This window comes from Giraffa tippelskirchi, chromosome 6 (genome assembly GCF_054371585.1).
Source record: "Giraffa tippelskirchi isolate mGirTip1 chromosome 6, T2T-mGirTip1v1.2.pri, whole genome shotgun sequence".
Lineage (NCBI taxonomy): Eukaryota > Metazoa > Chordata > Mammalia > Artiodactyla > Giraffidae > Giraffa > Giraffa tippelskirchi.
Window position 1 is genome coordinate 105,882,619 of NC_137280.1, and position 12,846 is coordinate 105,895,464.

The following is a 12,846-nucleotide window of genomic DNA, read 5'->3' on the forward strand; positions in this document are numbered from 1 at the left end:
TAAACAAATGAATACAACAAAAAAGGAACAGACTTAAAAATATAGAGAACAATCTTGTGGTTACCAGTGAGGAGAAAAAAGAGAGGAGGCGCAAGACAAGAGTAAGGGATTAAGAGACACAAACTGCCATCTACGAAATAAATTAGCAAAAAGGATATACTGTACAGCACAAAAATATAGATATTATTCTGTAATAACTTAAAATGCATAATCTATAAAAATATTAAATCACTATGATGTTCACCTAAAACTTAAACTGTAAATCAACTATACTTCAAAATAAAAAATTATTTGTCCTCAACTCTTTTCAAATAAAGGATCTGTACTATGAAAAAGGAAGCTAAATACTACAAATAATCTTTTGTTTTTCTTATACAGCCTGGAGTACTCACCAACTGTTTACCAATCCAGTCATATTCATAATCAAACATATATCCTTTTCGATCAAACAAGTCAGTAAAAAGTTTTCTTAGGTAGTCATAATCTGGTTTTTCAAAAAAATCTAGCCTTCTTACATAACGAAGATACGTTGCCATTTCTTCTAGAAAGAAAATAAAAATTACTGATTAAACTTTTCTATATACATTTTAATAATAAAATTATAAATATCTAAAAAGACAAGTATTATAAGAATACATGAAAAAGTAGCAAGATTCTACTATCATTTAAAATATTATGAACTTAATAACAATGAAATTAAAAGGGTGAAAACAAGGGAGGAAAGGAAATAGAGACAAAAGAAAAACCTGAGATTTGACAAGTATTTTTGCTTCACTTCATTAGAAAAGGCTGAAAATTCTTAAAAATAATATTTTTAATAGAAACCTTGGATAGTACCGAAGGTTGAAATAGAAATTTCAACAATGCATAATTATCTAATCACAAAACACCACACTCAGCTCATACTGTTAACACTGATGGGAGCTGATGTATACGTGAAAACATTTGCACTAGTTTGCTGGATTTCCTTTAGAATCTGTGACACACACTAACTGACCAAAAGTGGATTCAAATATTTAACCTAGGCTAAATGGTATTCTACCCAACGGACCTAGCAACATAGAGCTAAAACAGATTCAGGAGAACAGTTTAACTCTTCTCTTAATTTCTGGTCATAAAAGTTACAATTATTTGGTAATACATAAACCTTTGAATGGTATTATAATTCCCAAATGCATTAGAGATATGCATGTTTTAAAAGGTCATCTTTTCCAGAAGTAAAAAAAGTCATAAAAATCAACAAGCAAAATGGTGAGCAATCAGTAAAACAGAGTTTTACCATGTGAGCACTATAATAAGAGATGGTAGGATATAACTAGCTGATCCAACTTATTCATGGCAACTGATAAGAACAGGGTAACCCAGAGCCTAAGAGGCATGAAATTAGCACCAACCCAATTACATGGTGACTCCCAATATTCTACTTTCTAGCTAATCATCTAATTTACTTTGGCACTCCCATTTTTCCTGCAGAAATTTGTACAAGCTTCTTAATGTAGAGCCAATCTGTCTACAGTTAAACTGTTTGGTACTATATTATCAAGTGATTTTTTTAAATCTTCCAGTTCTAGATGTGATAGCAAGAAAACAAAACATATAACTGAAGTTTGCTATCAATGAATAAAAAAAGCAAACTTGAAAAAGGGCTCCCTGAGATTATGTTGCTGGTACTTTTATAGTAATAATGCCAGCACTGTACAAGAGATCCTGCAAATACTGAAGTGAGATATTAGGTTGATGAAAAAGTGTGGTTTTGCACAGTTGAACATTGCCATTTGATATTAGAATACATTCTTAAATAAATATGGTTATACATCATTTTAATGCACATTTCTCACTTTATTTTTTTGCTAATGACTAATTACTTGCTTTTTATTGTATACATATTTTAGACTACACAAATTATCTTAGACAAAAAGCAAATACAAGTGGATTTTCTTATTTAAGTTCAAAATGGGTTGTAAGCAGTGGAGACAACTCGCAACATCAACAACACATTTGGCGCTGGAAATACTAACAAAAACATACACTGTGGTGGTGGTTCAAGAAGTTTTGCAAAGGAGACCAGAACCTTGAAGATGAGGAGCCCAGTGGCCGGCCATCAGAAGTTGACAACAACCAATTGAGAGCATCATCGAAGCTGATCCTCTTACAACTTACACGACAAATTGCCAAAAACCTCAACGTCAACCATTCTATGGTCATTCAGCATTTAAAGCAAATTGGAAAGCTGAAAAAGCTTGATAAGTGGGTGTCTCATGAGCCAAACGCAAGTCAAAAAAATCGCCGTTTTGAAGTGTTGTCTTCTCTTATTCTACAACAACAAACCATTTCTCGATCAAATTGTGACATGTGACGAAAGTGGATTTTATATGACAAACCAGAGACAACCAGCTCAGTGGCTGGACCGAGAAGCTTTAAAGCATTTCTCAAAGCCAAATTTGCACCAAAAAAAGCTCAGTCACTGGTTGGTGGTCTGATGCTGGCTGGTCTGTTACACTATAGCTTTCTGAATCCTGGCAAAACCATTACCTTTGAGAAGTATGCTCAGCAAATCGATGTACGAAAACTGCAATGCCTGCAGACAGCATTGGTTAACAAAAACGGCCCAATTCTTCTCCATGACAATGCCTGACTGCACGTCATACAACCAATGCTTCAGAGGTTCAACGAACTGGGCTAAGAAGTTTTGCCTCATCTGCTATATTCACCTGACCTCTCGCCAACCGACAACCACTTCTTTAAGCATCTAAATGATTTTTTGCAGGGAAAATGCTTCCACAATCAGCAGGAGGCAGAAAATGCTTTCCAAGACTTCATCGAATCTGGAAGCACGGATTTTTATACTACAGGAATAAACAAACTTCTCTCTCATAGGCAAAACTGTGTTGTCTGTAATGGTTCCTATTTTGATTTAAAAACATGGGTCAGAGCCTAGTTATAATGATTTAAAATTCACTGTCTGAAACTGCAATTACTTTTGCAGCAACCTAATATAAGCTCCATCTTCTACTTTCAAGTTTGGTTCTCATTTACTGTTACCGCATAAACCACAACCTCCTTCATTGATCACAGCCTTGTCACAGTGGAGGGGCTTGCGTAACTCAATGAAGCTATGAACCATGCCATGCAGGGTCACCCAAGACGGATGGGTCACAGTGAAGAGTCCTCACAAAGCGTGATCCAATGGAAAAGGAAATGGCAACCCACTCCAGTATTCTTGCCTGGAGAATTCCATGAACTATGTGAAAAGGGAAAGATATATGATGCCAGAAGATGAGCCCTCCGAGTCTGAAGGTGCCTAATATGCTACTGGGGAAGAGTGGAGGGCAATTACTAATAGCTCCAGAAAGAATGAAGCAGCTGGGCCAAAGTGGAAACGATGCTCAGTTATGGTTGTGTCTGCTGGTGAAAGTAAGGTAGATGCTGTAAAGAACAATACTGTAGCTAGGACACTGAAGCAACCTAGATGTCCATCGGCAGACAAATGGATAAGGAAGTTGTGGTACGTATATACAATGGAATATTACTCAGCTATTAAAAAAAAAAAAGGACACATTTGAGTCAATCCTAATGAGGTGGATGAAACTGGAGCCTATTATACAGAGCGAAGTAAGTCAGAAAGAGAAAACACCAATACAATATGTTAATGCATATGTATGAAATTTAGAAAGATGGCAATGATGACCCTATATGCAAGACAACAAACGAGACACAGGTGTAAAGAAAAAACTTTTGGACTCTGTGGGAGAAGGCGAGGGTGGGACAATTTGAGAGAATAGCATTGAAACAGGTATATTACCATAAGTAAAACAGATGACCAGTTCAAGTTCGATGCATAAAGCAGGGCACTCAAAGCTGGTGCTTTGGGACAACCCAGAGAGATGGGGTACAGGGGGAGGTGGGGCAGGGGATTCAGGATGGGGAGACACATGTACACCCATGTCTATTCATGTCAATGTTTGGCAAAAAACACCACAATATTGTAAAGTAATTAGCCTCCAATCAAATAAATTAAAAAAAAAAAAAGAGCAATACTGCATAGGGACCTGGAATGTTAGGTCCATGAATCAAGGTAAACTGGACATGGTCAAGTAGGAGCTTGGTATGCTACAGTCCAATGGGTCACAAAGAGTTGGACATGACTTAGGGACTGCACAACAGCAACATATTATATCAGGTATTTTAACACATTACGGACACATTACTCTTATCTGTTAATTAATTTAGAAATCTTAAGTAAATTTTTGTTGATTTCATGTGAGTTGCCAAAAAAGCTACAAGAGAGCAAAACTATCGTCATAAAATAAAAAATTAGCCCAGAAGTAGTAAGGTTAGTAGATTTTGCTGTACTTGGAAAACTAGACTACATCATATATCACATACCTCCTTTGAGATTGATACTGAGATTCAAATGACTAATACTGGATACCAAAACTTTACAGTTGGTATTTCTGACCAAATATTTCAACTTATTGAAAGTATGCTGTTGAAGAAAATATTACTTTAGCTGGTACTGGTCAATACTATTAAAAGAAGGATTTTTTTTCCATTAATACCATCTTACAAAGCAAATATATAAATTACCCCTGTGGTCTGTGTATCAAATGCTGACATCTTTTAAATCATATTTTTTAAGCATGAAAAAAGTACTTATAAACTTAAGTAATGACGATTAACACTTACAGTTTTCTGTGTATAATAAGCGCATGTATCAGTACAGCATTATTCATTACCTGGAAAATTTTCACATAACACTTCTATTGGTGTGGCTCGTTTTGTATCTCCAATTTTCTGATACCTCTCTTTTAATGTGTCAGCCTAAAACAGAAAGAAAAAACTCTTGAGAAGTAATTTTAAAATTAAATACTTGGAAGAAAGTATCTTAATAGATTAATAACTTATTAAATTCAATAAAGAAACACAAAAACAATTACCTTTAAACCTTGCCAAGGAAGACTGCCTCTCAGAAAATACATGAACATGTGACCTAAAGCTTCTAAGTCATCTCTTCTACTTTGTTCTGAAATATAAGAGAAACATAAATTTAATTTTCCTTTCCCAGTAAAGGATGCAAGAATGGAAAAATGATTCTTTCCTTACATGTAAATTAATTCCTGATAATTCCTCAAAGTTCAGCATATAAAATACAAATCTAATCACGTCTAAACAATAATGGTTTTACATTACAATTATCATGCATTTTAAAAATATGCCACTATGATTTTTTTACATGCTACTGGAGATTTATTTCTTTCCTTAAATATTAATATGTATTCCTACAAATAAGGTAAGGAGGAAAGGGTTCCATGATGAAAAACAGAGTCACTGTGTACTACAGCTCCATTTTACAAGATTTAGAATATAACATATTAAAAATTTTGAAAATACCTAGAACTAACAATGTTTAACTTTCTTTAGTCCTCCATTTCCTAAACTTAAATGAGCACAAAAATTCCATCCCAAACACTCTCCATTAGTATTAAATATCACTAATATATTGCACAATATATTTTTAAAAGCACTTGTGTTTGACGCATTCCAGTGGTAGTAATTCCTCTGGCAGCACCAAAAATATGCTACCAGAACAAATTGCCATTTTCAAGTTTCTATTGTTCTAGTAACAAAATGTTGTATAGCATATAACTGAATGATATAATAACAGACCAAGACTCAGGGAAGTACTTACAAATATTTGCTGAGTGATTTTTTTTTTCTTCAATTTTTTTCGTCACTTGAGCTAAATGCTTAATTTTTGTTAGTATTTTAAAATAATACAAAAATGCTAACAGTAAAAGGAGATAATAATAGTTTAATAAGAGGATGTTCATGTCCAAGATGTTTCATCCAAATGAACACTAAGAACATTCAAGCAGTACTAAATGCTTTAGGAAAAGCAAACCTTTCAAAGGACAGATCTGAACTAGAGTGAAAGGGTCAAAATGTTTTCATTTTTACTATGCAACCTTAGAATATTCTGTAATTGTCTTCTGAAACACTTGTTACAGTTTTAACAAATATGTTTGTGCTTTTATTTAATCAACATCTGTCCTCTCACCTGACAACATCACAGGAGAACAGAGGTCTCTGGCTCAATAGCCTCAGGGCCTAGTGTAATGGCTGCCACAAAACAGGCAATCAAGGCGTACTACTTAAATATATAAGTGACTATTTAAAAATATACTAGATGTGTCCTTATTAATACTAGATTATGTCTCTTTTCTATAAATATAGGGAAATATCTAGAAGAATAGGCATCAAATCATTAGTAATTAGGGGTATAAAACCGGAGGACTAGACAGGATATTTCAATAGCTCATGTCATATGTTCAAAAATGTGATACAATGGGAATTTTTCCTTATATTTCATATTTTAACAATGCAAGCATATTTTATTTAAAAAAAAAGCAAACTTTCAAAATTAGTAATATAGCCTTAAAATTCTTCTAAAACCCATTAATTAAAGCAGGATATGAATAACACGAAAAAAGTCCAGTAATGACTTTTATAACTAAAATTTCACTTTATTAGACCCGAGGAGTCTTAAAGAATGAGAAGTCACGGAGAGAAAAAATATTATTTCTGAAGTCCCACTGAGAATCAGAATCACCGCTGAAGCTCTTAAGAACATCAGATGAGTACACCTAATGCTGGATGTTGATTCTTTAGGTTTGACATAGAGTAGAAGAAGGTCTACTTAAAGTTTAGCAGATGATTCTGAAGTGTAACCAGATCTGATAAGCACTAAAAGCAAGCTTCTTTTACTTATGTCTAATTTTGCATATAATAAAATACACTTATTAAAGGGTACAGTTTGATAAATTTTGACAACACATACATATAAGTACTACCACAATCAAGAAGTATTTCCAACACTCCAAAAGATTCCCTTTTACGCCTTGCCTGCCATTCTCCCCCTCCCCTGGCCTCAACCACGCACATGCTTTCTGTTACACTACAGTAGACTTGATTTTCTACAGTTTCACATGCATTGGATCATACAGTATGGACCACTGTATCCAGATTCTTTTGCTTTATTCCTGTTGCTATAAGCATTAATTAGTACCTCATTACTTTTTATTGCCAAAATTATTTATCTATTCGGCTACTGATGTACCTTTGAGGAACTTCCAGTTTTGAGTTATTGTAAATAAGGCTGTTAGGATCATTCTTGCACAAGTCTTTGTGTGGACATATGTTTTCATTTCTCTCACATATCCAGGAGTGGGATTACTCCATAATATGGAAAATGTAGGTTTGACTTTATAAGAAACTTATACACTGTTTTTCAAAGGGTTTGTCCTGTTTTATATTTCCATGAGCAATACATGAGACTTCAAGTTGCTCCAGAATCTATCATTTACTATGGTCAATCTTTCAAATTTAGCCATGCTAATGGCCATGAAGTATTACCTCACTGTGATTTGAGTTTCACTGGTGACAACATTTTGAACACTGTTTCATGTTGTTACTGGTCATTCACATATCTTTTTGTGACATGTTCAGATACTGTACCCATTTTTTTAAAAATTATATTACTTGTCTTAAATCTTAAAGAGTTGTTTGTGTATTTTGGATATAAGTCATTTTCAGATATAAGGTTTGCAAATACTTTCTCCCACACTGTAGCATGTTTTTTTCATTTGCTTAGCAGTATCCTTTTCAAAGTCCAGCAGTTTATATTTAAATGAAACCCAATTTATTGGACATCTTTGTTGTTGTTTTATTGTTTATGCTTTTTTTAGGTCTTAACTAGACAGGTCACACGGAGAAGGCAATGGCACGCCACTCCAGTACTCTTGCCTGGAAAATCCCATGGACGGAGGAGCCTGGTAGGCTACAGTCCATGTGGTCGCTAAGAGTCGGACATGACTGAGCGACTTCACTTTCACTTTTCCCTTTCATGCACTGGAGAAGGAAATGGCAACCCACTCCAGTATTCTTGCCTGGAGAATCCCAGGGACGGTGGAGCCTGGTGGGCTGCCGTCTGTGGGGTCGCACAGAGTCGGACACGACTGAAGCGACTTAGCAACAGCAGACAGGTCACAAAGATTTTTTATTTTTCCTTCAAGAAATTCTATAGTTTTGGTTCTAACATTTAAATCTATGAAATCATTTGAAGTATTTTTCTCCTGTTTGCTTTTGTTGTAAGGGTTTAGATTCTTTTTTTTCAATACTGATGCCTAGTTATTCTCACAAAGGTTCTTGAGAAGGCTGTCTTTTCCCCTTGGGTAACTTTTGCACTATCCTCAAAAATCAATTAAGCATCTATGTATGGGTCTATTTCAGAACTGTATTATGATTCAATTATCTATGTCTATACCAACACCACCCAAAATAAGTAAAAGAAAGGAAAAATAATGCTAAATTAGAAAACTAATAATGAGAAAATGGACAACCAGTAGAGAAAAACCTTGAAATCAAAAGCTGGTTATTTGAAAAGTTCAATCAAATTAATCCTCTCATTAAGATAAAGGAAAGAACACAAATTACTATTATCTGGGGGCATCAGGACAGATCCTACAAACGGTAAAAGGATGATAAAGGAACATTACAAACTAACATTAAGCCAATACATTCAACAACTTAGATGAAATGGACAAGTATTTTGAAAACTATAAATTACCAAAATTACCTCAAGAAGAAAACAGCTTTATATTAAACAAAATTTAATTTATAATTTATAATCTTCTCCAAATATAACTATGAGCCCAGAAATGATCACTAGTAAATTCTATTAAACATTTGAGGAACAATACCATTTCTACACAAACTCTTTCAGAAAATAGAAAAGAAGGAAACCCCTCCCAACTTAATTCACTACCCTGTTACCAAAGCCAGACAAAGGCATTACAAGCAAAGAAAACTACAGGAAGTATCTCTGGTTAACACAGGTGCAAAATCCTTAAAAAGAAAGTAAATCATGATGAAGTAGGGGTCATCTTATGACTTGAAGGTTGGTTTAACTTTCAAAAATCAGTTGATATAATTCTCTAAAATTAAAAGAAGATATGAATCATAAGAACATCTCAAAAAAATATAGAAAAAGTATTTGAGGAAAGCTAACATGCATTTATGATTCAAAAAAAAACCTCTCATTCAAATAAAAAAAGAAGGAAACTTCTTCATATTGAAAACGGACCTCTATGACAAAAACAAAAATTCTTATGTGAGGAAAAGGCATCCCTAAGATCCAGAACAAAGCAAGGATGTTCACTCACATTTTCTATTCAATATTGTACTAGAAGTTCCTGTCAGTACAACAAAAGAAAGAGAAAAAATTAAAAGATATCCAGATTGTAACTGAAGAAGTGAAACTATTTTTCTTTGCAGACAATATGACTGCATATGTAGAAAATCCTAAGTAACCCCAGTAAAAAAAAAAAAAAGTTTTAGGACTAGTAAATGAGTTTTAGCAAGGATATATGATACAAGGTCAGTATATAAAAATTAATTAATTGTATTCCTATACTAGAAATGAACAATTGGAAAATGAATGTGAACAGTAATAAAATTTCCAATAGCATCAGAAAACATGAAACATGGGGATAAATTTATCAATATACAAGCAATACCTTGTAGTATTGCTTACAGTAATTATAGGTTTTAAAGACTAAATGCTAAGTGATATAGAAATACAGTGGGCCCACCATATCTATGGGTTCTGCCTCTTTGGATTCAACCAACCACAGACTGAAATATCTGTAAAAAATAATTCCAGAAAGTTCCAAAAAGCAAAACTTGAACTTGCCAAGGGTTGGCAACTATTTACAAAGCATTTACATTGTATTAGTTATTATAAATAATCAAGAAATGATTTAAAGTATATGGGAGAATATGTGTAGGTTATATGCAAATACTATGCAATTTTATATTAAGGGCTTGAGCATCCTTGGGTTTTGGCATCCTCAGGGTCCTGGAACCAATTTGTGGATACCAAGGGACAAGTACACTGAGCCCTACAGTAGGATTTTTACTAAGGAGAAGAACTGGTTATAAAGGCAATTCTCCATTGAATTCAATCCAAGGGGAGGTTTAGTTATCGCAGTGACAATAAGTCAAGATCATAAGGTGATCTTGCCTACATGCTTGTCTCACAGAACAGTCTCATAACCTACAGAGTATTTAAAAATTCAAATCATAAATAGGAGCTATTAAAATAAACCTATTACTGAAACTCGGTCTGAAATATTCCTTACTCTCATAATTCCTTTCTTTCTATCACCAACTGACAAATTTGAAAATAAATTTCACTGTGCAGTAACAGAAGTCATGAAGAGGGCTTTCTCTTTGAAACATAGTAACTAAAGAATACCTCCTCTGGTCTTTAACAGTTGAGTTAGATGAAAAAAAATCTCCCAAAGGTAATTTGGCCCTTAGTAAATCTTGTTCAACAATCTTTAAATCAGTTAACTACAAAGGATCATTTGAATATGGATGTTTGTGTCAAAGGCAGAATCTTCATTATAGGAACTCTTGCTTTGAGCAACTAAAACATTAAAAAGTGACAATTTTCTTTACAATAGGTATCATTAACAACTTATTGTTATTTTAACAACTTATTGGCCAGAGACCAATTAATATTATTAATATTAATACATCTTTTGTAACCTGAACATTATTGACCAGAGAGTTTCAATATTCACTCAACTAACAAATCACTGACCACAGCTGTTAAGTTTCTGCAAAAATCTCCCAGTCAATAATGTGTTAAATAGGTTCTCCAATAAATTTAAAAGTTATGTAAAGAGTCAAATTAAAATTCTGCTCTTCGGGAATATATGTATCACATAAAGTAACACAACCAACACATATTACGAGCCTAGTGTGTGTCAGTGCTTCATACAGATGATCTTTTAAAATTATAGCTATACTCAAAGTGTCAGTAATCCCCCAATAAAGAAATTAAGGCTCAGAATGACTGTGACTAGCTCAAAACTATGCAGAATTTCAGATGTGTCTGTACTTTTTTTCATTTCAGAAAACAAGGTAGAGTCAATCAATTAATCAAACGCTTATTACAAACCTCTACAATGCTTTTCTATTTAAAACTTCTACTCTTGCAACTCAACATTATTTTCCTCTTTTTAAAGCTGACTTATTACCTAGCATTGTTTCCATTGCAATTGAATGTCTATTCAATTTTCAACAGAAAAATATTGTTTTAAATTAAATAAAATTTACCTGTGCCCCACTCCAAAATATCAAAAGTCCCACTAAAAGGTAGGAAACTCTCTAATATATGCACGTGTATTTCCAAAGATAAATTTGTTACTGCATTTCCCTGCAAAAATAAAAAATGAGGCTAAAAACATGTTAGTTAAACTAAATACAAGCATGACAAGAGAGCTGAATGACAAAAATTCTCACTGAAGAAAGTTTATTCTTTATATGCAACCAAGATATAAAAACAAAAATCACTACAAGCAAATAAAGTTTCACTTTATATCTGCTTCTAAAAGGTTTTAAGTTATGTTTCCTTGGCATCTCATAAAAGGAAAAAAAAACTCAACCCTTTCACAAGATTCACTGAGCTTATTCACATTTTTCAAAATCACATAACTGAGTTTTTTAGAAATGAAAACACAAACTCAAAAGAAAAAAGACAAGTATAATTATGCAAGACAATTCTCAGTAACAACCCACTAATCCAAATAACCTTATCTAGCAACATCAAAAACTCAGAAAGAAAAAATACATTTTCTGAGCAATGGAACTCAAAATATGCATACATCTTATTCCTCAAAAAATCCTCTTAAAGATCTAGTTATCTTAGTTTAGATATAATTCCAATAAGTTTGGCTATCAGGTTACAAGAAGCAAAACAAAAGATGAGAATGTGCTGCCGGCAGTAGGTGTACTACACATAATAACAAAAAGTAATCAAAAATATAGTTGATGGGATAAAAATCTGTTAAAAAAAAAAAAAAAACACTGCTTCAAGACCTACTGTATGGTATTGGCTAAGGAATAGACAAATAGACCAACTAACAGAATAGAGAGCCCAGAAATAGACTCTCATTAACACGGTCAACTGACCTTTGACAGAGAAGCAAAGGCAATACAATGGAACAAAGATAAGTCTTTTAACAAACGGTGCTAAGACAGCTGAACATTCATATGTAGAAAAATGAATCTAGACAAAGAACTTACACTGTTCACTAATCAAATTAACTAAAATAGATGAGACCTAAACACGAAACACAAAACTACAAAGTTCTTAGAAGATAACACAGGAGAAAATCTAGATGATCTTGGGTTTGGTGATTACTTTTAGGATGTAATACCATAAGCATAATACATGAAAGAAATAACTGATAAACTGGACTTCGTTAAAATTAAAACTTCTGCTCTACAAAAAATACCATCAAGAGAATAAAAAGATAAGCCATAGACTGGGAGAAAATATTTGCAAAAGACACATCTCATAAAAAATTTATTCAAAAGAGACAAACAACCCTTAAAATTCAACAATAAGAAAATAACCAAATTGATTAAAATGGGCCAAAGACCTTAATAGACACCTCACCAAAGAAGATACGGAGATGACAAATAAGCATATGAAAAGATGCTCCACATCACATGTCATCAGAAAATGCAAATTAAAACAAGATAACACTACAGACCTATTAGACTGGTATAAATCCAGAACACTAACAATATCAAATGCTAGTGAGAATGCAGAGCAGTAAGAATTCTCATTCATTGGTAGTTGGAATACAAAATGGTAGCCACTTCGGAGGACAATTTGGGGGTTTCTTACAAAACTAAACATACTCATACTACATGTTGATGCAACTGAGCTTTTTTATATTTATACAAAGGAGTTGAAAACCTTATGTCATA

The 12,846-nt window shown here is 33.4% G+C and overlaps 1 protein-coding gene across 47 annotated transcripts in view; it reads right to left on the reverse strand.

The window, feature by feature from the left end:
* The window catches only part of CSNK1G3 (casein kinase 1 gamma 3), a 118,516-nt gene that overhangs the window by 33,910 nt on the left and 71,760 nt on the right, over positions 1-12,846 (reverse strand). For 27 of the 47 annotated variants that reach the window (XM_081500334.1, XM_081500329.1, XM_081500323.1 and 24 more), the window contains 3 exons: positions 4,938-5,023; positions 4,737-4,821; positions 393-541 (listed from right to left, as the gene is read on the reverse strand). In XM_081500334.1, coding sequence (XP_081356460.1) covers positions 393-541; positions 4,737-4,821; positions 4,938-5,023 — 320 coding nt within the window. The remainder of the gene's footprint in view (positions 1-392; positions 542-4,736; positions 4,822-4,937; positions 5,024-12,846) is intronic. The other 20 variants (XM_081500336.1, XM_081500332.1, XM_081500325.1 and 17 more) reach the window with 1 other exon arrangement.